This window comes from Serinus canaria, chromosome 1A (genome assembly GCF_022539315.1).
Source record: "Serinus canaria isolate serCan28SL12 chromosome 1A, serCan2020, whole genome shotgun sequence".
In the NCBI taxonomy this organism is placed as follows: Eukaryota; Metazoa; Chordata; class Aves; order Passeriformes; family Fringillidae; genus Serinus; species Serinus canaria.
In genome coordinates, this window is record NC_066314.1 from 67,257,916 (window position 1) to 67,282,667 (window position 24,752).

Here is a 24,752-nt window from a genome sequence, read left to right on the forward strand (position 1 = left end):
CAGGTTTGGCTCTTTAACCCCATCCTCAGCGCACGGACGGCGCTGTCCTCGGTGGGGAGGAGGCGCTCAGCGCTCCTGCGGCCCGGCCCGGCCCAGGCCCGGCCACGCTCCCGCCAGCCCCACACGGCGGGCGGGCCCCGCTCCGCGCCGCCCCGGCCCCTCCTCAGGTGCGGCCCCGCCCGGCCCGAGCCCGGAAGCGCCGGGCGGCGGTGCAGGGGCGATGGCGGGCGCGGGGCCGCGGCGGCTGCCGCTGCTGTTGTTGTTTCTCCTGCCGCTCCTGCTGCCCTGGCCGCCTGCCGCCGTGGCCCTGCGGCTGCTGCTGGACGCCGCGCCGCCTTTCACCTGCTCGCAGCCGGTAAGCGGCGCCGGGAGCGCCGGGCCCGGGCGGGAGCGGGGAGCCGGCGTGGTGGGACGGGGAGCGGCCGCCCCGCTGTGGGGCCCGGGGCCGGGCTGTCCCGGTGTCGCTGTCCCGGTGTCGCTGTCCCGGGCGGTGTCCCTGTCCCGGGGAACACCGCGCACCTCGGTTGCCCCGGCCGGGGAGGCGCTGCCACGGGCACCTCGGAGCGGCCGCAGTCCCTGAGCAGGATGTGAGTCTTGGCTAAGAGCTGACGTTGCCCAATGTCCTAAAAGTTTTAACCAATTCCTTGCAGATGAGGGGTTTTTAGGAGTGCGCGGGGAATTGAACATTACATGTGCCTGAGGTTTTTGAGCGGGCATATTTTGGTTGCCTTTTCTCGCTGAGAAACCGGCCAGACAGGAGCTGCCGATGCAGTGGCGCTATAAAAAGTGAGCCAAGCAACCTGAGCGAACTTCGAGTAGGAACTCCCAGCTGGTCACTCTCTCTCGTGGTTTTTGGCGATTGTTTTGGATTTTTTTTTTTTTTGATGGTCGTTTTTTTGTTTTGTTTTGGGGTGTTTCTTTTGTTTCAGATACATATAAAGAGTGTGTAGGGGGGAAGAGATCTGCTTTTGCTTTTTAATTCTGTTAACAATAGCAGTGAGACAGGAAAATGGGCAGTTGTTGTCTAAGTTGGGCATCTTTATTTGCCATGGTGCACTTTCAGCAGTCTGAAAAAGGCAGATAGTCAGGTACAGCTATAGAGAAATGTAAAACAAAATGAAAGCTTCTATAATCTTTTCCTGTACACATTTCCTGTCTTTTTGTCTAGTCTGACACTTCTCTTAATGTTTTACTATATCCTTACCCCTGTTTTAACAGACTTCTGCTCTGCTGCCTTCTCTCCTATTTAAAGAGACCCCAAGAAAACAGACCAGTTCTGCAATTTTACTTTAGGCTGGACATTGTAGAGTTCCAAATGTAAACTTTGCAAGTCCTTGGGTCGTTGTGCTTTGTCTTGTCTGTCCCTCTTTTTTTAGGAAATGTGACCACAGTAACTGGGTGAGGGGTTCACCAAAACATCACCACCACCTTTCACACAGGAGCTGTGTTGTCCTGCACTCTGGTGTGCACACAGAGCAGTGAATGCTGGGCTGCCTCGTTTAACCTTTCTGTTAAAAAGCCAATTTCCAAAGTGCAGATAGACTAAAGAAAAAGGAGTCAGCTTAAACCCAGGAACAGCCTCTTTAAGCAGTTTTGAAGCTGCTGACTCATGAAGGAAAAAGCCCCATCAACTGAAGCTGTGACAGTTGAAAACAGTTCCCCCTTCCCTTTCTGTGGGTTGTGCTGTTTTCAGTGGGTGATTTGGTAACCCCTCCCAATGTGTGGCTGTGGTGTGGTTCAAAAGCAGAGCTGCAGCTGAGCTGGGTGGGTGAATTCCACTTCCTTTGTCTAACCCACCGTGCTCAGGCTGCTGTTGCTGAGCTCTGGAGCAGGTCAGGCTGAGCCATGGCAGCTTCCTCAGCAAAACCATCATGTGGTAGAGGCTGCTTGGGAGATTAAGTGGTGGAGGGAAAGTGTTATATCACTATCAATAAACACCTGAAAGGAAAACTAAGTGCTTGTTAACAGCTCATCTTATTAAAATGCCAAAAAATGCACTTAATGGGCTTTATTCACCACCACTCCCTCAGATGTGCTCAGCTGTAGGGCTGAATAGCACAGCTGCAAATCCAGCTCTTACCAGTAACCATTGCTTGTACATGTCATCTGCAGGGGCTTTTTTCCTATGTGCAGGGAAAAAAAGAATCCCACAAGCTTAAATACCCATCTGTTTTTTCACCATCAAGTGTTAAATCACTGTGTTCAGTTGTGGTGCTGTAATTGTTTTGGGACGTGGCATGCCTGGGGGTCCTGGAGGAAAGCAGTGGTTATAACCCCGCTGTCTTTGAGGGCTGGATAGCTGTACATAGCTTGGTCTCTGAAATTTATCTTGCCAGCTTGCTTCACTGGAAGTCTCTGAAGAAGAATTGATGTAACATCCCTCATGAAGATGAGCCATGGTGGTGGTGCATGTGAGGACAGCTTTTCCTCAAAGGTCTCCTTTGCAAATGTGTTCATTTTGCCCTTGCTATTGACTGACTTCTGTCCTTCCCCTCTGTGTTTTCTTTCTGCTGTGTAGGATGTTAACAGTAACCCATGATCAACCCATGAGTGCTGTTAAAAATATTTCAGGACTCCTTGGCAAGAAAAGGATTCATGATCAAAACTATTAAACTTCAGCTTAAAAAGTGTTACTGATCAAAACTATGAAAATATTATAAAGACAACTTTAGAACTGATTGTGTTGAAGAAATTTTAACTTTTGTATTTTATTTTGCTGAGAATTGATATGAGGGCAAGATAAGAAGTTAGAAACTGTAGAGAAAAATGCTTTAAAAAATTGCTTTAAAACAATTTTGTAAAAGATGCTGGTTTCCTAAAAGCCTTAAACAAATCATCCTTCAACATTTATTCTTGTAATGTTTTCATGTGTTGATCTCTGCTTCTTTTTGCTAAAGAATTAGAAAAGGGAAACTGCAGTAAACTTCAAATCATCCAAGTCTCAGAAGATACATAGAATGGTTCAAATGTGAAAGGCAGATCTTGGAAAGCTAGAGCCATTCCCATTCAGCAGCTACTCCTTAAAGGAAAACTGGACATTTGCCTGGCTCCCAGTGGTTTCTTTCTAGTTACCGCAGCATCCTGCTGGGAAATCTTTGCCTCCCATTACTTTAATTGAATTGTGATGGGGTGGTGCTGTTAATCAGTTTCCCAGGTTTATTTCATTTAGATTCTTATTCTTCACAGCATATGGTCTGTTCTTTTTTTATGTCAAAAGCAAAACAAAAATCATTTAAAAAAGAGTGAAAACAGTGGCTTACATATTTGTGAAAATACAGCAAGTAGACAAGAGTTGACTGTTCCTGTCCTGCTGAGAATAGTTTCAGCATCACCTCAAAATCATCTGCTTCTCATATTTGTGCCTCCCATGTCTGTAGCTTTGCTTTTCAGGCCTGGTTTAAGCTCAGTTGGCAAGTAAGCCCCACATGGCCACTCACTCACTCCCCCACCACTGCGATAGGGGAGAGAATCACAAAGGTGAAAGTGAGAAAAATGTGGGTTGAGATAAAGACCATTTGAAAAGTAAAGGAAAAGCCATGCATGCAAGTAGAGGAAAACAAGGAGTTGTTTTTCACCACTTCCCCTGGGCAGGCAGGTGTTCAGCTGCCTCCAGGACAGCAGGGATCCATCATGCATAACAATGACTTTTGAAGACAAACACCATCACTCTCAACATCCCCCTCCTCATTTTTCTTCCCCCAGCTTTATATGCTGAGTTTGCTGCCTTACAGTGTCCCTGTGGGTAGCTGGGATGAGCAATCCCAGCTGTGTCCTCTCCTGATTCCTGCACCCCCAGCCTGCTGGTGGCAGGGGTGTTAGAGAAGCAGAAAGGGCCTGTGCAAGCCCTGCTCAGCAAGAACAAAAACATCTCTGTTATCAACACTGTTTCCAGCCCAAATCCAAAAGACTGCCCCATACCAGCTACTGGGAAGGAAATGAGCTCTATTCCAGCAAAAACCAGCACACTCAAGTAGGGAAACTAGGTTAAATATTTCTTCTGTCCAGAGCTTTGTTAATGTACTCTGGATGAGCCAATGAATCAAGTAAGGTTTTGTGTTGGTAGGACCTTTACAAGGAAAAACCAACAAGTATTCCTTCAGGTGCTGAGGAGGGAGCCAGTGCAAATCTGACAGTGGTTAACTTACTGTGCTGCAAACCAAACTGGTCTTTTGCTCTGATTGCTTCCTGGCTTTTGAATGTCATTGTCTGGAGTTACACTTTTTGGTATAAAAGTGTGCCCTCAGCTATGTCCAGACCTGTTCACCTGGATATTCTGCAAAAAGGAGATGGGGGTTTTCATGGCAAGTGTTTTCTAGGATTTGTCTTTCCTTGAGCTTCTCATACCTCTGCCTGCAGCGTGGCTTTATCTTTGCTTATCTTTGTTTCCTTATGCCAACAGTGATAACTTCTGTGAGGATGTGTTGTTCTTAGAAGCATTTTCAGCTCTTGAGTCATCCCTGTAATTCTTTGGGTACTGGGAAGGGAGAGGACCAAGAAGTTAATTGGTGCCTTGTAGTGGGAGAATCCTTTCCCTCTTGTGGCAGACCTGTTAAATGCTTGACTAACTGATGGCAGCTTAAAACACTTCAATATAATCAGCTACACATAAAAAAGTTGCTGGCACAGCAGGTAAACAGGTTAGTGCAGGGTAGGAAAAATACATGTGTAGGTAGTCCCTTGAAAACTCTGAGTGGGGTTGGGGAAAGGTGATAAAATACTGTTGGTGATAAAATACCAGATAAAATATTGTTGTTTTTCCCCACAGAAATGCAGTATTGAAAAGATAAGGAGGGCTTTAATTACCAAGTGTCAGTTCTGAATCCTCATTGACAGACAGATGGCTCCTCATTGAGCTCTGGAGTTTTTAATAAATGTCAGAAAGGGCACAACAGCCTCATCAAAGCTGGGAACATCCTTGTGAATGTCTCACCTGGGATAATAGACCTGGAGGAAGAGAGGATCCCTTTGTACACTGTGCTGGATCAATATTCATATTGATCATTAAACAAAAAAGGGGAAATGCAGCATTTCCTCACTTGTGTTGTCAGCTATGACGCAGAGCACCAGCACTCAAATGACAGCAGATGTTGCTGCTCTTCAGGGTAATAATGACTTATATTTTTTATAAGGGCTTGATGATGATGCCATGTACAATAATAATTGTGCAACAGAACAAGAACAAAATGAGTGAATATTAAGTGACAGGCTTTAACAGAAATCATCACATTAGAAAAAAATCCCTATGGTTTGTACCAGTTATTTTTGTTTCCATTTGAGGGTTCATCCCAGAGCAGCCACTCACTCTTTGTCCTCAGTGGAAAGCACTGTAGCAGTTGCTGTGAAGAAAATTAACTCCATCTCAGATAAAAACACTGCACCTTTTCACATAAGGGGCTTTGTCAGGCCACATAATTTACTTTAAAAACTTTGATCAAGGGGTCTGAAGTGTTAGGACTATTTTCTTTTTTCATAGCTTAATCCATTCTTCCATACAGGTATTTACAATTTTTATTTTTCTCTTTTTCAGTGTTTGTAGTTAGCCAGTTTGGTTTCATCAGCATTTGCTTCTTTGCTTTTCATTTCTTTTTTTCTTTCCTTTTTTATTTTTTTTTTTTATCTTTTCATTAATGAAGGATTTAGGTTGCAGGTGCTGTTTTTCAGTATAGTTCTATCTTGGGTGCATTTGTGGTACAGTAATTGAAGCATGGATGTGTTTCTTGTGAAGGGTGCCTGAAGGCTGGATTTATACCTGTGTGTATTGTTGTGACTTGTGTAGCAAAAGCCTGGAAGAGATTTTCAGGTTTTATTCTTTATGTAAGCATAAGGAGCTTAATGCCAAATCTTCCTGCTTTCCTTCCAAGGAACAGATACATGAGCTGAAATGTGAGCATTGATCTCTGAAGTATTTTCATTACCAAAAAGGCACAGCTCACTTGTTCAAGAACCCTTCCCTAAAAATGTAAATATACTCTTGGACACTAAGCCCCAAATACATTTGCAGTTGACCTTAGGAAGTTGTAGAGAGTTTAAAAACCCAGCTGCCTTCCCTGCTGCACTGAAATGAATTATATGCTGGCAATGACAGTAATATCCAGCTTTATTTGTCATGGCATAGGAAATGGTTGAGAGCCCTCCTCGTGATTTTCCATGTCAGTGACAACTCTCAGGCTTCCTTCTCACTGGGATTTTCATCCCACTAACCAAGCAAGCTGACATGCTTCTCCCTGGTGACCATGGGGGCTTCCAGTATAAACAAAACATAACTGGGAGAAGCCAGTCAGAGCCCACATAACTTCTGGTTGCTTCTTTATGATCAGGGCATCTTTATTCTTAATAAGAAAGTGTCTAATTCTGATGAATTTTTCTTTCTTCAACACTGTGGTGTTTGGTCATAGGTTGGACTGGATGATCTCAGAGGTGTCACATAAATTGTGTCCAAGTTTCATGCCCTGTGTCTTTGGTTTTATGATTAACAACTCAGTCCAGTGTTTCCATCATGGTTAATTCTTCCAATTTGTGTGCATCACTGAAGTGCTTTTTCCTGTCCCTCTCCCAGCACTGAGCAGAAGCAAGTTGCTGTCAGTTTTATTCTGAGAGTAATATTCTTGTTTCTTTCCCCCACAGGATTTAAACTGTCTCGTAAGAAATAGTAAGTAATTTTTTTTATTTGTTGCAGTTTTCTCATCAGATCATGCTTTTTTTTCCCCTTTTTTTTTTGTTCTTTTCTTTTTTTAACTGGGTCCATACAGCATGTTTTTCCTGATAGAATCAGAGAATTGTAAAGAGAAACACTGCTATCATGCCTTGCTTTGGGAGTTTCCAGTTTGATCCATTATAAGCTCCAGCTAGAAGAGGAATGGAAACTTATGTCTTTTTTGGGATAGAGTTTAGGGGTAGGCAGTGGCATGAGTAAAACCCATCCCAACTTGTTTAGTTTCTATTTAAAGCTGGGATCATCAGTTTTTAAAGAAATGGGAATTTAAGGACAAGTTTGCCAGTAAATGTTCATTACAAGCCATTGTGATAGTACTTGATGAAAAATTAGTGTATGAACTAGAATTAAAAAAGGGGCATAGAGGGGTGCAGTTGAGAGCAATTAATGTAAATTATTGGGTGTAAGGGGTCAAGTCTTAGCAATGGCATGCATCTGAAAGACCTTAATATAATTATGGGTAATGTTGTGAAAAATGTTCTTAAAGGAAAATGTTCTGAAATTACCCATTTGGAAGCTGGAGGCAACTGGGCAGCTCTGCAGAGCTCCTTGGCTTTTCCTTGCAGCCCTTGTTCTAAGCAAGCTCGTTCCTGCCTCAGTGCCCAACCCCTTGTCACACTGACACAAGGGGCCAGTAGTATTTTTGTTTGGCTTGCCATATCAGGGAGATATGGCAAGCCAAACAAAGAGATACTACTTTTTTGTAGCCAGTAGTATTTTTGTTTGGTTTGCCATATCAGGGAGAGGACTATGCTGAAAATAACCAGATTTAAAACTTCTTTGGCAGGAGAGGGTTTGGGTGGGATCATTTGGATATTTCCCACTGGCACACAGCCACTGGAGTACAGCTTGACAACACAGCTAAGCCAAACAGCAGCAACATCATTAAAATGCTGCCTAAGTTAAATATTTGGTTTAAATTCTGCTTTATGGCTTTTGTTATGTTTTTCTGCTCTAGGAGAAATGTTGTTTGTTTTTTTTTTAGTGTTCAGTGCACTCTTTGCTGAAAGGTACTTTATTCTTGTCAGGCTTTTTGTTGGTATTTTTTGTAAAATGAGCATTTGAGGATTGTCTAATTACTCCTGAGCCTAAAGCCATACTGTTTGACTGAAGGGATAGTGCCCACTTTCCACTGTTTCTATCACATATCCATCAAAATAGACCCAAAGCCTACTTTGGGGGGGGGGGCTGACTGTGCTATTTTTTAACATGCTCTGAGAAGTCAAATGTGTTGCAAAAGCCTAAGTAGATCATGTCTGTCTGATGCCTGTCATACCTGATTTCACTTTCTGATGACTTTACAGGACCAGCTTTCCCTAAATCTGTTGACAAGCATGGTTCATTTTTCTGTTCAGGGAGCTCATTAATTTAGGCAAGGCATAACAGGCAGTTGTTGGAAGCTGAATTCAGATGTATATTCAAATTTGAGGAAAAGCAGTTTGGTAATTACCCAGGTAATTAACTATTGGAAGGTAATTAACTAATGGAACAATTTCCCTGGGTATCTGACAGATTTCTTATCACTGGAAGGCTGGAAATTAGCACTTACATAGGTCTGCTCCAGCAGAAGGTTGAAGGAGACACTAAGTAAATTTACTTGACCTGTTTAGCCTGACTACACGGATTGTGACAAGTACTAACTGATTTTAAGGAAAAGAGGAAGTGGAAGTTACTAGAATAAATTCAGATTATTACAGGCAATTTACAGAGTACTTCCATACTGAAAACTGCCTTTCTGAGCTGGAAGCAGTCTGTTACCCAGTTTTCCCCTCAGAATAAACCTGACCCAAAGAGCAGATCATAATTGCAATAAAGCAGAGCTTCCTCAGCCCCACTCTAAATGTGAATTTCATTTGCTGGACAGGCACTTGCATGGAGTCAAGCTGGCTGCAGGTTGCTGCCTGGACTCCCTCTGCTCCAAGCAGTCTCCACGTTTCTTCTGATGTTTTCCGTAAGGAGGATGGAAAACTGGTCCCTGTGCTTCAGATAGAGTGGAAGGTGGCCACAGATGGTAAGTGGTGGTTGTTTAATTTGAGCATGGAGCAGAGGAAAAAGGTGTGATCTAGTAATGATAGATACTGGTTTCTCTGGGTCTGGATTGAAGGCACTTGAGACAGTAATTCATGTTTGGACTCAGGTGTTTATTATTTCTTATCCGTAAAACAGTTTCACAACCATGAGTTTGGCAGCTTTTCATTAGCAAGGCACAAAAAGGCTAACTACCTCTTGTTACAAGGTCTTCTAAGACTAAACTATCCAATTAAGAAAGGACACCTAGATTATTTTCCCTTTTAACTCAATAACTGATCCCTGGTAGCCCGCAATATGGACTTTTCTGTCCAATTACAATGCATCACCCAAACCCATGAATAAGAAGGTATAGAACAGCCTGCCTCCATCCTAAAACCTCCATCTTGCTTCATAATTATTTCTATATTCTAAAATCCCAAACTCTAAGTTTTCCACCCTGTGATATTACACAATTCTAACCAACTACACACCCATAATCCCAGTACTATCAATCAATTTTGGAAGCCTTCTTCACAGCCTCAGGTCAAATGCAGTGTTCTCTTGTGGGTCTGTGCCTTTAAGCGCAGAAAGTTTAAAATTCTCAGCATCCAGCATTCCAACAGATAGAGAGGAGAATTATGACTTCAAGTCATGAAAGCAGATCTTTGAAATTGGAGAGGTTGGCTGCTTAGTTTTGTTTGGTGGGTGTAATCTTGTCTTTGTGTGCCTTGGTAAAGCAATAATTGTCTCATTGTTGGAGCCTAAATGACTGCCAATAAGTCACATTTTCTCACTGTCCAAATATCTTTGATTGTTTGTCTGTAAATGCTTTTGTTGCATACTCTTGTTCAAAGTTTTGCGCTGCTTTGAGACAGAATTAAACACATTCATTTCTTCCTTCTGCAGGGGCTGTGTCTGAGGGCTGTAGAGTTATGGTCTCTAGCTATGGTAGTGTAGAAGCAGGTGTGACTCAGGTAGCCCAGTCATTGAACTCACCTGTGCTTGTCAGCTCTCTCCCTGGGACCGTGTGTACCAAAATAAAGGCGTGTTTGCTTTGGCACCCAAGCTGCACAAGGCAGCTTTGAGAGGCAGAGCTCAGCACAATGCCACACCTGTGGAACTGCCAGGGTGTGTGAAGAATGCAGTCACCTTCTCCTCTGCTCCTTCATTTGCACAGATGTAGCTTTGCCATGCAGGACAGCCTTTAGGCTGAGTGCTGTTAGTCAGCCCTGTATGCTCGCTTTTCCATGGCCACTTATCTTTATGTTGGGATCCTCAGCACCCCAAAGCAGTTAGACTGTGGCAGGGCTAGGCACAGTGGTGCTGTCTGTGAGGGCTGCAGCCTCTCCATGTGCAGAGGAGAGAAAGGTGAACATGTCCCTCTGTCCCTGTGCCTGCAGCCAGCATCCGCTGTCTGGAAGGGGCCGAGCTCGCCGTCATGCAGGTCAGCAGCAATCAGCAGATCTGTGCCCAGTTTGACTTCCAGAACAATTTGCCTCTTCAGGTCCGTCCCGATGGAGGCCGGGTGAGTGCAGAGAGCTCCAAATTACGTTTTCTAGTCTGGAATTGTTTCTACTTTCACTGTTTTATGGCAAGGTTATTGATTAAAATGTACAGGCTGCTTAGAGCCTGTGTTGGACTTGAGATCTGCTGTCATTTCCCATTTCTCTTTCACTCTGCCTATCCTTCAGGTAGGCTGCTTTTAGTTGCCTGGCATGTGTCGTCACTTGGGAAATTGCTTAAAGCAAATAATTCTAGGGGTTCTTGCATTCTGCTTGAGAGCATAACTTTGTATAGCTTTTAAACTCAACTCTTACTATTGCTGCCACTTCTTTTTTGTACTCTCTTGTTGTGGAGGAAAGCACCAACCTTGGGTTGGTTCAGATTACACTCCTTCTAGGAAACTCATCAGAAAAGTGCTGAGCATCCACAACAGTAAGGAATATAAATAATAAGGAGGTCATTCCTTAACCACACAGAATTTGGCCAAAGTTAGCTTGCCACTTACCAAATACCAATCTCCCAGAGTGTCTGTCCCAGAATTTGCACAGCATTACTGATGCAGAAAACAGCACAGATTTAAGAATATAAGTATGGAATGGCCAGGTACAGAACTATATATGTATAAATGCAATTCTAAATGCTTAGCACTTGCAAAGTCCTATGAAATTCATACTAGACTGAAATTTCCATCTTGAAACTGCACATTTTATTCTGGCTTCCTTTTGGTTCAGAATGTAGTTTGGTGGAAGTTCCACACAATGGTTTGGCATTAAACTTGTATCAGCTCAAAGATCCCAAGAAAAAACTAATTCTAAACAGAAGAATTGAGACAGACAAAGAGATGGGTATATTTAATACACTTGAGTTCCAATTTTTCATAGTCAAGCTTCAGTTAAAGGGTTACATGGGATGAAGGAACACAGTGGAACAGGGCCAGGTCAGCTGTTAATTTCAGTGCTTAAAGAACAACATTGTCCTTTAAAGTCCTTGTGGATGTGTTTTGTTTTCAGTGGAATTTCACTTTTGACCGTTTTGAAGTAGAACCTGGCCAGACTTACCAAGTGACTGTGTATCACCTGCCCAAACTGGGTGTAAATGGAGACTACAATTGCAAGTCCACGTCTCTCACAATGCCAGGTAAGAGGTGATTTAGTTCACTTAGGCCTTGAGTTTAGGAATGTGGTAGCTTGTGGACCTGTGGCAGGAATGTGGGGGTTTTTGAACCTGATATAACTGCTGCTTTTACTTAATTTAAAATCTTTCAGAGCTGCCCCTCTACTTATGGCAGCTGGAATTACAGGTCAGAATTTCCAAATCAGAAGTCTGGCTTCTAGTACTAAATCCTAGACATGTGAAGGTCAATTTCAAAGACACAGTTAGGCATAATTTACCAAGGAACTTGGTAGTGCTGGGTGCCTGACCCTTTCTTGTCAATGTGAAAATTTTCCTATCACTAAAAGAATTTTTACTGTGCTCCCCAAGGTTTCTGAGCATCTGCAATGCCTCTGGCTGCACTGACTGCTTCATAAAAATTTGGTGCTTCATACAGATCTTGAAAACTGGTTCTTAACTTTTTTCTTAACTTGCTCATATTTGTCAACCTGACTATGTAGTTATAAAGTGGCAAAGTGTGGAGTGTGTCAGTCAATGTGAGCTGGAAAAGGAGAAGGGAGCACTTCATTTTCAGCCCTCATACCCTTTCTTCTCCCTTTTCACATTAAGAACTTCCTGGCTTTTTTTCCTCTACTATTCTTCAGAAACCTAATGCGTGGTGTTAAGCTCAGCAGCTGCAGGGAGCTTTGCTGGTTAGAGCTTACACATGAATTACACAGACACTGTAAATTCATAGGGTTTAAATTGGTAACTTTGCAAGTTGGAAATTGGAGATGTGAAATGTTTTATCTCAACTGTCTAAGCAGGAAGTTGTTCCTTTTCCTTTGTCCAAACCCAGGAGGAGAGACATAATTTAAGACTGAGAGTTGTAAATCCCACATTGCTAAATGTTGAATATGTAACTCTGGATTTAACTCTGAAGGAAGTCCCAAAAAAGCAGGGCCAATCTGCTAAATAAAGGGAATTAGAAATGTGGAAGAGTGTTTTAGGATTAAGGAAGATTCCAGACTCCTGATTTTCCTGTGTCGGAATGCCTTTGGAGGAATCTGTTGCTGAGGTATGGGGATGAACATGAGGTTTTGATTCCACTATTGTTATCCTTCCTGCACCAGTGTTACATTATTGCTGTACTATTAAATGTGGTATGTTTTTAGTCTCATTCATTTTCTCTGTTCTGAGAAGAAAAGAAGAACCATACACACCATGACATCAGTGAATGGACTGGAAACCAGTGCTGTTCTTCTACAGAATTTTGCCACTGCTTTAGAACAAAGGGGTCTACTCATTTAGGAGAGCTTGTTTAGGTCTCTGACTTCTGATAAAAAAACGTGGTTTTTTCCTAAATGGAAGTACAATGTTTCTGACTGGCTACTGATGGTCTTTCTTGCAGACTGCAGGGATTCTCTGATGAAAAGAACCATCCCATGTATAAAGACAGGTAAAAATATTTGAGTCACATAGATGTGGGTGCTCTGTTGGAATATTTGACAGTTGAGAAATGTGGGAATATCTGCCCTACTTCCAGGCAGCTTGTGGGAACCTAGGATCCAGGGTGAAAGTCTAGATGATTCAACTCTGCTTGTGAGCTTCCACCCATGGATTGAGCCAGCCAGGTACCAAATCCATGTGGCCAGTTACAAGGAGGAGAGGAGGTGTAAAATGATCACACAGGATTTCACTGAGGTAAGTCCCTTCCCAAGTCATACCTGCTCTGGAGATTTAGGCAAACATCTTAAATGCTTGTTAAACCAGGACATTTGAACAACAATTTTCAAGGGATTATTTTTTAATTGTCTTTGGAAAGGGGAAATTGGTAGGTAAAAGATCAAAAAAGAGGTTTTGTAATGCATGAAGCAGCCTATAAACACCTGCAAAGTCAAATTTTATATTTGACTATCTGGGCTTTATTACCTTTTTCAAGCCAGTGCCTGGGGAGCTAAGACTAAGCAAATTAACCAAAATTGAACTGCAGAGTTTCAATAAATCATTGAAGTACTTTATCAGATATGATCACAGGAAGGTGTTAATTAAATATTTTATATAAGAATGAGTGATTTACTAAGAGATGCTTCATTCAAGCTGAGAATCAATTTCTGTAGGTGTTGCAGTCTATGTTGCTGAGAAGCTCAAAATGTCCAGACTGTGCTCCAATATAAAAAAAAAGTTTCCCTTCAGGCATTTGAGGGAGGAAAAATACTGAATATTTGGAATCACTCTCCACCCTTCCTTGTCTGAGGGCGTATATGATGGCATTCAGTTTGTTTGATCTTTCTTTTCCTTAACACTTAAAATCCTTAGTACTGCATGCACTGATATGTTTAAGCTGTTCCTGACACTGATGGGACAACTGTGTATTTCCCTGGTGGAAGGGAATGCACCTCATTTTGGAGTTTGTATCTGCTAATCACTGTGAAGAATTAGGCTATCCTGATATTGACTGTGTACAGCAGGTAGCAAGGGCAACTTACTTGCCTGTTCTATTGTCAGAAGTAGTGTTGGCAGCTGCTTGGAATAAAACAGGGAAGCTTGTTAATGTTTACACGTTACAAAGCTGAAGACGTCTACATTGTTAAGAAACTGAAAGTTTAACTCCTTTGAAGTTGTACGAGGTACATCCCTAATTATTTCCTGTTACCTGTGCAATCTTGGCCTGCTGTCTTAATTGCATTGTCACACAGGAAGCTGCAGAGATGGTGGCCACATCCTTTAGCCATTCTGTTCTCGGTGGGCTTCTTGTTCAAAAGGGAAAAAATAGCTTCTGCTTCTTTGGACCACTCCATTTTTTCATGTCAGCTTTTTCTTTTTTTTCCTGGTTCATTCAGTTTTTTTCCTTACCTTATAACTTGCATCTGATTTCTGCAGGATGGACTACAACAGCAAGTGAATGTCACAATCAAAATAGAGAACAACATAAAAGTTTGCTGCAGATACAAAGTACAGGTAGGATCACCCTGTTGTCTCTATGTCCTTCCTTCCCAATCAAGGCTGTGAGCACCTTAGGAATATCAGGAATTTTTTTCACAGTGTTTTGTTCTGAGATTTGCTAATCTGTAATTACTTGCATCAGGGAAATATGGCTGAAAGATTTTTTTATGTAGGTATTCTCTGTAGTCAGTGGCTTTTCCTTAGTACAGGGCTGCCAAGTCAGAGATTATGGAAGTGAGAATGGTAAATGTGCAACCTCAGGAGCTCACAGCCTTTGTCATGTGTGGTGTAAGAATTCTTGATTAATCTTGTCTTCTGAAGGGAAATGGGAACTCTGTGTCTCTGTCCTAAAATACAAGGAACATTGAGGCAGGGAGAAAGTAAATCAGGGAACAAAATTTCTTTTAGGAATAACTTCTTTTTCTGGATTCTTTTCAACTGCAGATTCAGCCATTCTTTGCAAACTGTGGCACAGACTGTCTGAGACACTCTGCTTCCATCCCATGTGAAGCAGTTCCAAGTGAGAACCACTTCTCTGTAAATTAGATTCTCATTGTTTTACAGCTGAGAACTGAATTTTTAACATAACTCTTGTCTTTTGCAGGTACAGAACCATCGGGTAAGAAGTTCTTGCAATACCTTGAAACTTTTTTTGCTGCTCTTCTCCTGTTGTGTAGAATGAGAAATGATCCTTCCTGCAAAGGACCCAATGGACAGGAAATGTCCCTGTTGGAAATTTTATATTTGAAAAGAGTGGACAGCCCATAGGTGGTACACAGGTGGTGCATGAACTGTATCAGCCATATTGGGAACCCACCAAAGCTCCCACTGAAACCTCAGAGGATGTGATGATCAGCATGTGGCAACCACTGGGTAACAAAACACCAAACCAATGAAGAGCAATGAGACCTCACACCCTAATAATGCTCTTGGTCTGGAACATCCTGTGAGGAATGGAGAGTTTAGGTCATAAGGGTTTAATTGTTCAGGGATTTCTTTGTTCAGGGTCCCTCTTTTGAGCCACCAAGCTCACCCAGCCAGGTATCATAATCAATATATTCAGTAAATCTCTCTGATGGAGATGAGAGCCTGGTGTCTAAAATTTCTTTAACAGTCCCCTTGTAACACTGAGTTCAGAATTAATTGTGCTAAGAATGATTTCACCATGATTTAATGAGGCAAGTATTTGTATGCAGTGTGAACCTTAAAGAGCAATTTTTTTTTGAGAGACACTTCACTTGCATAGAATTCTTTGAGAAGCAGTTTTGACAAGAAGAGTCTTAATATAAAATACTTTCTGTCACTTTGCTCAGTGTTAAAAAATTTGCATAATATAAAGCAGCTTTTGGAGAGAATAGCATGCATATATTCATTTTTATGAATGTCAAGATAACTTGTGCATAATGATTTGACATCCTTTTTTTGGCTGCAACACCTGTAAGGATCTTTTGCTCAAGATTAAAAAAAAATTTAAAAAAGGAAAAACACCTGTAAACTGAAATTCTTGACCCAAAATCGTGATATTTTAGGTTTTTTTTTTAAGCTAGATTACATGAACAGGCAGGACATGCGTGGGATGCCTCTCAAAGCTGGGTAAACACTGCTATTTAGAGGAAGGTTCTTGATCTGTGTTTTCAGTGTGCTGCACATATGGTTCTTTGTGTGGAGCAAGTTTATGGGGTACAGCAGCACCATGCAAGCAGGAATTGATTTGGAGAAGTGGATTATAAGGGGGAAGTACTGGTCTACTCAGCAAAGCCAGGGTCCTCCTCCCTTGGCTTCTGCTGCCCAGGGACCTTCTGCTCTTTGGTGAAACTCTGTGTCTGAGCAGTGTTTTTTGTTTTGCAGATGATATGATGATATGGCTCTACTGGTGTATCACTGGCATCTCTGTGTTACTGGTGGGGTCAGTCATAACAGCTGTGCTCTGTATGACTAAGAAACGAGCAGGTGAGGATCATACCAGCCAGGAAGAAAAAATCCAATGCTAAAGAATATTTTTTTTTTTTTTACTCCTTCTGTACCTATTCCTATTGTGGTTTTGTTCCTTGCTGTTCTGATGCCTTGCCACTGAGATAATGCCTATGAAAACATCTTCTGTTTTACATTATGGGACTTATATTGTCCTATACCATCCACTAGATAAGTAAAGCCTTCCACAGCTTATCTTCTCTGATGCTCCATGTTCATAGCACTTCACAGGTCATGAGGGGAACAACGAACTTTGTAGTTCAGACTTTTTTTTTCCTGCAGATTTTTGCACTTTTTTCCTCTGCATTGCATAAGAGTGTTGCAGAACAGAAGCTTCCTGTTTGGCCACACTGTAGTCTTCCCCCTCTTCCCCAAGGTCTCTGCAAAATTAATTTTATACTATTGTGAGATTAGATAAGGTTTTTCAATTGAAGTGGAAGGAAAAAATAAAACCACAGGACAGAGACTGACATCAAGCAACTTGGAAAATTGGGTGCTTAAGGGATATCTCCTGGTTTTCTGTGCTGCAGCCATGAGGCAGTTATCTCAGGGAAGGTGTGTAACTCACTGCTTGTTTTGTTTCCTTTTTACATGAGAGGAAGAATTGGTAATCTTTTGGAAAATTCCTTAACATCAAATTTGTCTATAAGATGCAGCTAGGGACATTTTAGTCACCTCTTCAGAAAAGCTTCTTAAGAAAAAGACATATTTAAAAAGCCCCTTCTCCTTAAAGAGAGGACACAGAACAGTTGGGGATTCTGTACTTGAGACTGCCAGGATATGGGGGAGATGGTGAAAGTTCTTCCTCCTCCCAAAGGAAAAATATAGAAGAGCTGGCTGTAGAGGAGTCTTTATTAATTCAGTATGGTTTTTTATTAGGCTTCTCCCTCCTTAAAGCTTTATCTCTCTGCACAGTTAAAGATTTTTTTTTAACCTAATCTGTGGAAGGTGGTGTGATTTTAAGCATTTAATCTTACTTCATGTTTTCAGAGCTGACAGTGACACTCTCTCTTCCAGGGCGCCAGCGAAGGAAATGCAACCACGACAATTTGCGAGCTGGTAAGAGGCCACCTGTGTTTTATCAAGCACCTCTCATGCAGGTTTCACACAGTTGCCCAGAAGGGGCTTTTGTAGGCTCTAGCTACTCTATAGATGCTTCTTGAAACCAAAAGTTAGCCTCAGGATCTTCCTGTTTAGCTAAAAGCTTTGTATATGGAATTTGAAATGCTGTATTTGTGAGATGGGAGGTGATTGCTTTGGAATGTGGGGAGACTTTTGACCCAGCCAAGGCTGTACTAGCAGAAGAAGCTTTGCTAATCATCTAGGCCATAGCAACAGCAGATTGGTTTGGGGTGGGTGCACTCATCTCTCCACTAGAGAATACAGTAATATTTGCAAACCTCTTGAACCTGCTGCAGTGTTTTTGTGAGGTGAAAGTTGATGAATCATCTGGGCATTGTCATAAATCACAGCTTCACTGTGTCCATACTTTCGTATTAAATTTACAAAATTAGATGTTGTCCACATACCTTGCCAAAATAGCATTAAAGCTTAAAAGTTTTGTTAATACCCTCCTATGCTGATTAGTGCTGACTCACACCATTACAATTTGGGGACTGTGGCTGTAATTAATATTTTTCTGTCTTCCATCAGCACCGTACACCGAGCTGCCCCTGCCACCCTTGAAGCTGCGGAAGGTTTGGATTGTGTACTCTGCTGATCACCTGCTCTACGTGGACGTGGTGCTGAAGTTTGCTGAGTTCCTGATGACAGTCTGTGGCACTGCTGTGGCCTTGGATCTGCTGGAGGACCACCACATCTCAGAGCTGGGGCCCTTGCCCTGGCTCACGCGGCAGAAGAAGGAAATGGAAGAGCTGTCTTCAAAGATCATCATCCTGTGTTCTCGGGGCACCCAGGCCAAATGGCAGGCCATGCTTGGGAGTGAGCCTGTGTGTCTCAAGCAAGATCAGCAAAAGCCAATGGGAGACCTGTTCACCCCAGCCTTGAATCTGATCCTGCCAGATTTCAAGAAGCCAGCCTGTTTTGGAATGTACATAGTTTGCTACTTTGAGGGAATAAGTAGTGAGAGAGATATACCTGATCTGTTCAATGTCACGTCCAGATACCAACTGATGGACAAGTTTGAGGATATTTATTTTCGGATTCAGGATCTGGAGAAGTTTGAGCCTGGGCGGATCCATCGAATCCAGGAAATCACAGCTGAAAATTACATCGATACCCCCAGTGGGAGGAAACTGAAAGAGGCCATAGAGAAGTTCAGGAACTGGCAGACTGAGCACCCGGACTGGTTTGAGAGTGAAACCATCTGCTTGGATAGTGATGAAGAGTTACATTCCCTGAACAGAGAGAGCCAGGTGGATTCACTGCTGAGTGAGCCAGGTGGAATTGTGAAACAGCGGCTGCACTTACGTGAGCCTGACCCCAGCTGCTGTTACACCATCAGCCTCCACATGCATGAAGGTGAAAGTACAGGCTGCAAGCTGCAGCCTCAGCTTAATCCATGTGGGGATCCAAATTCCCAGACTGTGGTCCTTCCTATGGATGTTCCTCCAATTCAGGTAGTGGAGCCAGTCTCTTCCATGGAAGATAGAAATATACTCGGTCACCACGTGCTGAGCAATGAGGACTGTATGGAAGGAGTTCCTCTTCTGGAGAGAAGCTTTCCAATGAGGAATAATGTCATCCTCCACAATGGCTCTGAAGCTTCAGCAGCTGACCAGAGTCCTGCAAACTTGTCAGATGACCTGAGTGACCATCTGAATGGACTCATGTACCCTCTTTATCAACAGAGTGTCATCCCTTCAGAGCCATATCTCTGCCAGGGGGAGGCTGACCAGCAGCACCAGCTGGTCTTTGATGACCAATGCAAAGACCAGAGACAGTCAGTGCAGTCAGACCAGGGCTACATCTCCAGATGCTCCCCTCTGCCTCCTGAGGACCTTCTAGAGGAGGAGGAGGAAGAGGAGGAGGAGGATCAGGAACAGCAGGGGGGCTTCCACGAACTCTCTCCAGAGGTTTTGAACAGTCTGAAGAGCCTCCAGAAGCAGCTGTTTTTCCAGGACATTGAGAGGCACTCTAGCTGGAGCTATCCAGCAGAGGTGATGGACATTGACCAATCTTTGGAGGACTCTTAGGCTCTGCCTGGGACCTGCCCTGTTTGAAATACAGGGATGGAAGGTGGTCCCGTGCAGAGCAGTACTGAGACTGCATTCCCAGCACTATCCTTGTGCTTGTATTGTAAATGGCTTAGTGCTGGGATCTTCCGTGCTGCTGTGATGCAGCCCTGCCCAGCAGATGTGGAATGTTGCTTCCAGTCTCCGTGGAGAGAAGCCAGGAGTATTGGCCACCCCTGTGAAAAAACAGGCAGTGGTTCTGATCCTTGGGGAAAAGCATTACACTGAATTCTCACTGATGGATGGCAGGAAAATTACTGTGGCTCATCCACTCGTGCCTTCAAAATGCCCTCCAGCTGTGCTGATTCTATTGCACTGGATAAAAGTCACTGGCATGGTTTAGAAAATAGGTTTAGATAACATGGTGACATTTGCATTGCCATTTTAATACACATTTTTGAACATTTCCTTGTAAATAGTGTATTAAAGACACGTGCCTTAAATTTTAGCTAGATTAGGGCTGTCTCTACCTGGTTGATAAATGTGCCTAAAGATTTTTTTTTTATTCCTCCACTCATCATTCATTTGCAGCTGCATTTCCATGGTCATTCAGCAATCAAGTGGAGTAGCTGAGAATAAGTGGCATAAATGTTTAAATTGAGAGCCTCCATAACTCTTCCTGCCTCTCTACTGGGAGAGAGCAGCAGTAGTGGAGGGAGAAGAGGAGACCAAGAAATGGAATTTGGGATTTTTTTACAGTTTTAAGAAATGTGATGCTGAATACAGAATCAGGGGAATCTGGTGTATTCAGTGACACACTGCTGCAGTGCTGTTTGCTTTTGGATATCTTAGCACCAGGAAGATGTGAACTGAAGATAAAGATAGTGACACACAAGGAAATAAAGGACTATTTTGGACGAGGAAAAACTGTTTCCTCAGCAGATGCTGTTTTAGAGTGGAAATAATATCTGAGTTAAGGGAGGCTGAGCAAAAACAACTGTGAGATGTACTTGTGTGGGTTATACTCCAGCACAGGTAGTTCAGGTTAACCACAGTGAAATGCTGAACAGACTAAGGGATTCCTCTTCCAGGAGCAGTGATGGTGAGGCTGGCATTTACCCTGTTTCTTATCACTGGATAACAACCTGTGAGATGTAAATGCATCCAGGCCTTTCTCCTTTGTTGTCTTCCCGTCCATCTAAGTTTACTTGTCAAAAAATCTTTTCTCTCACCTTTTTTAAAATCTAATGTCTCAGAAAATAATCTATTCTTTTGTCTTACAATTTGTTTTGTTTTGTGTGTATTTTATAATTTTGTGTTCAACCTCTGGGGTTTTTTCCTTAAATTAAAAATGAAGAATACTTTTTTGGATATATTCACTTATATAGTTCTGTGTCCTCAATTCTGCCCAACTCCTTATGTTGAGTTCTTAGTATTTGTTACGGGAATCTGAGGCAAAACTGAGCCAGAACTGAACTGGCTCATGAATATCAAACTATTCCTGCAAAGCACAGTATGGAGATGAGCTGGACAGAGCTGAGGGCCTGCAGCCATGGGAAGCATCCCTACATCCCTTCAAAAGGGCTGGTAAAGGAATTGTTTGTAATTTCCATGCAGGACTCTTAGGACAGCTTAATAACCAAGTCCCTTAGTCTCCCTGCAGAGATCCAGGCTTAAGGCTGGGAGCCTTCCTGCTCCAACAGGAATCCAATCTAAGCCAACAGGAGCTAAGCAAGAGGCAGCTGTGATCTCAGTGCTTCTCCAGTGAGAACCCATTTCCCAGATTATGTCAGTAATTGCCATCTTGATGATCCCACTTCTAAAAGTTTCTTTTATCTTACAGCAATTAACATGTAAATCTGTTTTTTTTTCCCATGAGTCTTTTTCAAGTGGTATAAATTCCTATAAATCACTTAAATAGGAAGCTCAGAAGTGTCATCTGAATTTCCTTGCCTTAGTCATTCCCTTCTCAAATAACTCCCTTGGTGTTGCAGCTCTTAGAATTTGCTTTCACTTACAAAAGTTTGTTTGAAAGGAAAATCCAGACACTATTTTAGCAATCCAGTGTGAGGAAAACAAGTAACTTTAACGCATCTGTTGGTCCCTATTCAATACAAAATCAAATAGCCCAGCAAGAATCAAAGGAGGAAAAGAAAAGGAACAAAATCAGTCACAAGTTTCTAATTTTATTTTAACAATCTTGCTTTTTAAAAAATACAAGTTCTGATTAATGCCAGGGGGATGCCAAGTGTCCATCAGCCACAGGCCTTGTCTCTCACTTCCGTTTCCCCTCCTGGGAGTAGTCATCTCTTTTGTCAGGATAGCAAACAAAGAGCAGTAAAATGCTAAATAACTGTTGTGTAACAGAATCCCAAGGGACCTGTGTCTTAGTATGGCACAAATTCGTTCAGCAAAGTGTTACTGACCTGGACCAGTAATTTAATGTTGGCACAATGTACAGGAGTTGTGCAAGGTGCATCAGGAGAGGTATTGTTTGCACTTTGGTGGTACCACCAGCTCTCTTCTGCAAACAAAAAGGTTTAAGGAAGCAAGAGCTCAATTACCAAAGAGGAGGGAATTCAAGAGGAGGAGCAGGTTTATAAACAAGAGATTGAAGATATTTAAATGTTTTTTCATAGTAATTGCAGAGCAGCAGAGCTGCCCTTTTAGTTGCAAGGGGGCTTCAGTATAGGCAACTACAAGAGCTTTAACACTCTCCAAACAGCACATTTCCTAACAACCTAGAAACCATGGCACCACAAAGAACAACTTTTTCTACAAAGGAATTCTATGCAACACAAGTGTCATTTTGCAGGGTCATGTGTCCCGGGCAACCTTTTCATCCATGGAAAAATCTGAACTGTGAGTTCACTGCCAATGGGTTAAAAATGCCATGGCCAGATAAATTCAAATATGCCATTTTTCTCAACAACGTCCTAACTGGAAAAAGGCACTCACTTTTGAAACAGCAACTTTGTTATGGGCTATGAAAGGGTACTGAAGTAAGACTCATTAATAATTGTGCTGTGATTCTTCTGATGTCTCAACTATGCTCATGCTTCAGTGTATTAGGGATTAGCACTTTGGTGCTATTGGGAACTTGGCCATAGGAGTAGCCAAACATAGTTGGTGATGAAAAGCATTTTTTTTTTTCCTTCAGCTTGTTTTTGGCAAAGTTGGTTGGGGGATTTTTTTTTCCTTTCAGCTGTTTGAAGAATGGAGTAGTCCTAGGTTCAGTATCACCTTATTCTCTCTTGAATAATTATTTCTGAGCTTCTACTACCTATTTAATGCTGAAAAAGGAAGGTGCAAGGAAACAAATATCTGTACAAGCATAATATGCCTGTAATTACACCTCCTTTGGCCAGGAACTTAGCATCCCCTCAACACATTTCACATCACATAGGAAAAGTTCACAGTACCAAGTTTTACAATCACAGTCACTCACAGCACCAAGATTGTCCAGACAAGAAGAAGTTACCGAAGAGAAAGGCCACTGGCCAAAATTCACACAACTGCCCACGTAAGGGCTCAGGTTAAAAATAAAGCACTGGTGGGAAAGTTAAGCCTAGCTTTTGCCAACTCTCCATTTGGCACGAGGAGAGCAGCGAGTCACCCATCCTAGCTGCACTTCTGAGCAGAACAGCACTATTGACCCATCTTTTCTAGGGGCTTTTCCAGCCCCTTAAAACCCATCAGCCACCAAGAGCTGGGGGAGAAGAGCCCCATGGCAGCCACACTTCTGCCTCTGGGAGCTGGAAGTTACCAGACTGTAAACATTTTGTTGTAGCAGTCCACTGGAGCAGGCAGTTGATCCCACTCTGTGACAAGGAAGGTGGGACAGAGGCTCTGAAGCCCAAGCCCTGAAAGAAAAATAAATGTGTGTGTGGAAGAAGTCGGGGCTGCACCTGCAGTCCTGCTGTGGGTAGCAGTTGGTTGTGCTTTATTTCCCCTTCCCATCAGGACAGCTTGAAAAAAAAGAAGAAAAAAAAAAAAACTTGCAACAGGAAACTGTTGTTTTTCACAATTATTGCAGCCTTGCCCAGATAACAAAATATAAGCCTGGGAGGGGCAAAGTCCTTCCTCCAGACGTGGTCTGTGTGCTCCTCCTTCTGTGGGGCTGGTTTCAGGAGCAGCAACAGCCAGGCAGAAGAGCAGGCCTTACCCCACCCAACATTCATGGAGCTTAAAACCAAAGGGAAGTGTGTTCTTATGAGAGGTTACTAACAATTTTTCCCCACCTACCCTAAACCACATGCACACAGAGGACAGGATGCTGATCCATGGGCTTTCACCCAAAGCTCGAGAGCCCCTCTGCCCCGAGGGCTCCCCAAAGCAGCACTTTGCTTTCTGTGCTGAAATGTTTGGTTCACTGAGCATGGAACCCACCCCAAGCAGTGCCAGCGTCCTCTGCTCTGCTCTTGGAGAAGGGGCTCTTTGCAGGCTGAGCCCCATCTCTGCTCTCTCAAGCAGGCATGGAAGGGGGCCAGAGGAAATTTTCCAGCCTTTCTGGCTGTGGAAAGGAAGACCCTACGCTCCGTGTAAAAGAAAACCAACGCTGATCCCGTAAACATGCATATTCACAGAGAAATGAGAGCCCCAGCACCTGGGGATGCCAGCAGGAGGCTGCTGTAAACCCTGTTCTCACCAGAAATAAATGTCTTGGTGGTTATGAAATGGGGCCTAAGCCCTGGTTTGTGTCCATGCTGGACTGGTTTCTTTAGCATGTGAAGTCAATGTAAGATGCAAAAGGTTGAAGCACAGAGGTAGACATTTTGGCTAGGAGAAGGTGGCTCATGGGCTTGAAGTGACCGAGTGGCCAGTGTGCTTCCAGAGGTTCCTCAGCTGGTACACAAAGGCCTGGGAAACACAGGCAGCAGCTTTGCAAGACCTCGGGAAACCAAAGTGTGTTTCCTTCTGTCCTTCCCGTACCCGGAGGCAGCACCTGCTGGTCAGGCCCCTCTTGCATCTCATTATTGTGGTCAGCAGGAGTTCTTAAAGGAGGGGACAAGATGCACTGGTCCCTGTTGAGGATGAAAAGGAAAAATTGAACCTTTTCGGTGACAAAGCAACACAATGTCCTGGGACGGGGGGGAGGACTGGGACCCTCCAGACAGTGGAGATGCAGAAGCACTGGAAGAAGTCTTGTCATGAAGGACAGGTGCGTTTTCTGGGGACAACTGTCATCCGTAGGCTCCTGCAGGTAGTCGGGTTTGTGCGGAGCTTCCGCTGCTGGATTTGTCCATAAGGAAGGGAGGAGGGGAACGGGAGTCTGACAGGGAAACCCACGTCCCCTTCCCCTGCTCGGCCAAGGCGGAGGGAACCTGAGCAGAACGCAGAGACAGAGACTCTGCCGGGAGCGGGCCGGGGGCGGCCGGGGGGGC

At 43.2% G+C, this 24,752-nt stretch overlaps 1 protein-coding gene across 2 annotated transcripts; it reads left to right on the forward strand.

The window, feature by feature from the left end:
• Positions 1-203: 203 nt before the first annotated feature.
• Positions 204-20,747, forward strand: IL17RA (interleukin 17 receptor A). Of its 2 annotated transcripts, XM_050984251.1 has the most exons (14): positions 235-355; positions 2,337-2,434; positions 6,625-6,649; positions 8,577-8,723; positions 10,123-10,247; positions 11,236-11,362; positions 12,729-12,776; positions 12,864-13,021; positions 14,201-14,278; positions 14,708-14,783; positions 14,868-14,882; positions 16,112-16,213; positions 17,252-17,293; positions 17,888-20,747. In XM_050984251.1, the coding sequence occupies exons 2-14, from the start codon at positions 2,384-2,386 to the stop codon at positions 19,387-19,389; spliced, it is 2,496 nt and encodes an 831-aa protein (XP_050840208.1). In that variant the 5' UTR covers positions 235-355; positions 2,337-2,383; the 3' UTR covers positions 19,390-20,747. The 2 variants fall into 2 exon arrangements, with proteins under 2 accessions (XP_030094185.2, XP_050840208.1); XM_030238325.2 differs by lacking the exon at positions 2,337-2,434 and having other exon boundaries at positions 204-355.
• Positions 20,748-24,752: the final 4,005 nt, after the last annotated feature.

Bases quoted from the DNA above. Each gene is read 5' to 3' on its own strand.
- IL17RA (XM_030238325.2), top strand. From the start codon at position 221: ATGGCGGGCGCGGGGCCGCGGCGGCTGCCGCTGCTGTTGTTGTTTCTC. The intron at 10,248-11,235 runs GTGAGTGCAGAG...TTTTGTTTTCAG, and splicing joins TCCGTCCCGATGGAGGCCGG to TGGAATTTCACTTTTGACCG. The intron at 11,363-12,728 runs GTAAGAGGTGAT...TCTTTCTTGCAG, and splicing joins CACGTCTCTCACAATGCCAG to ACTGCAGGGATTCTCTGATG.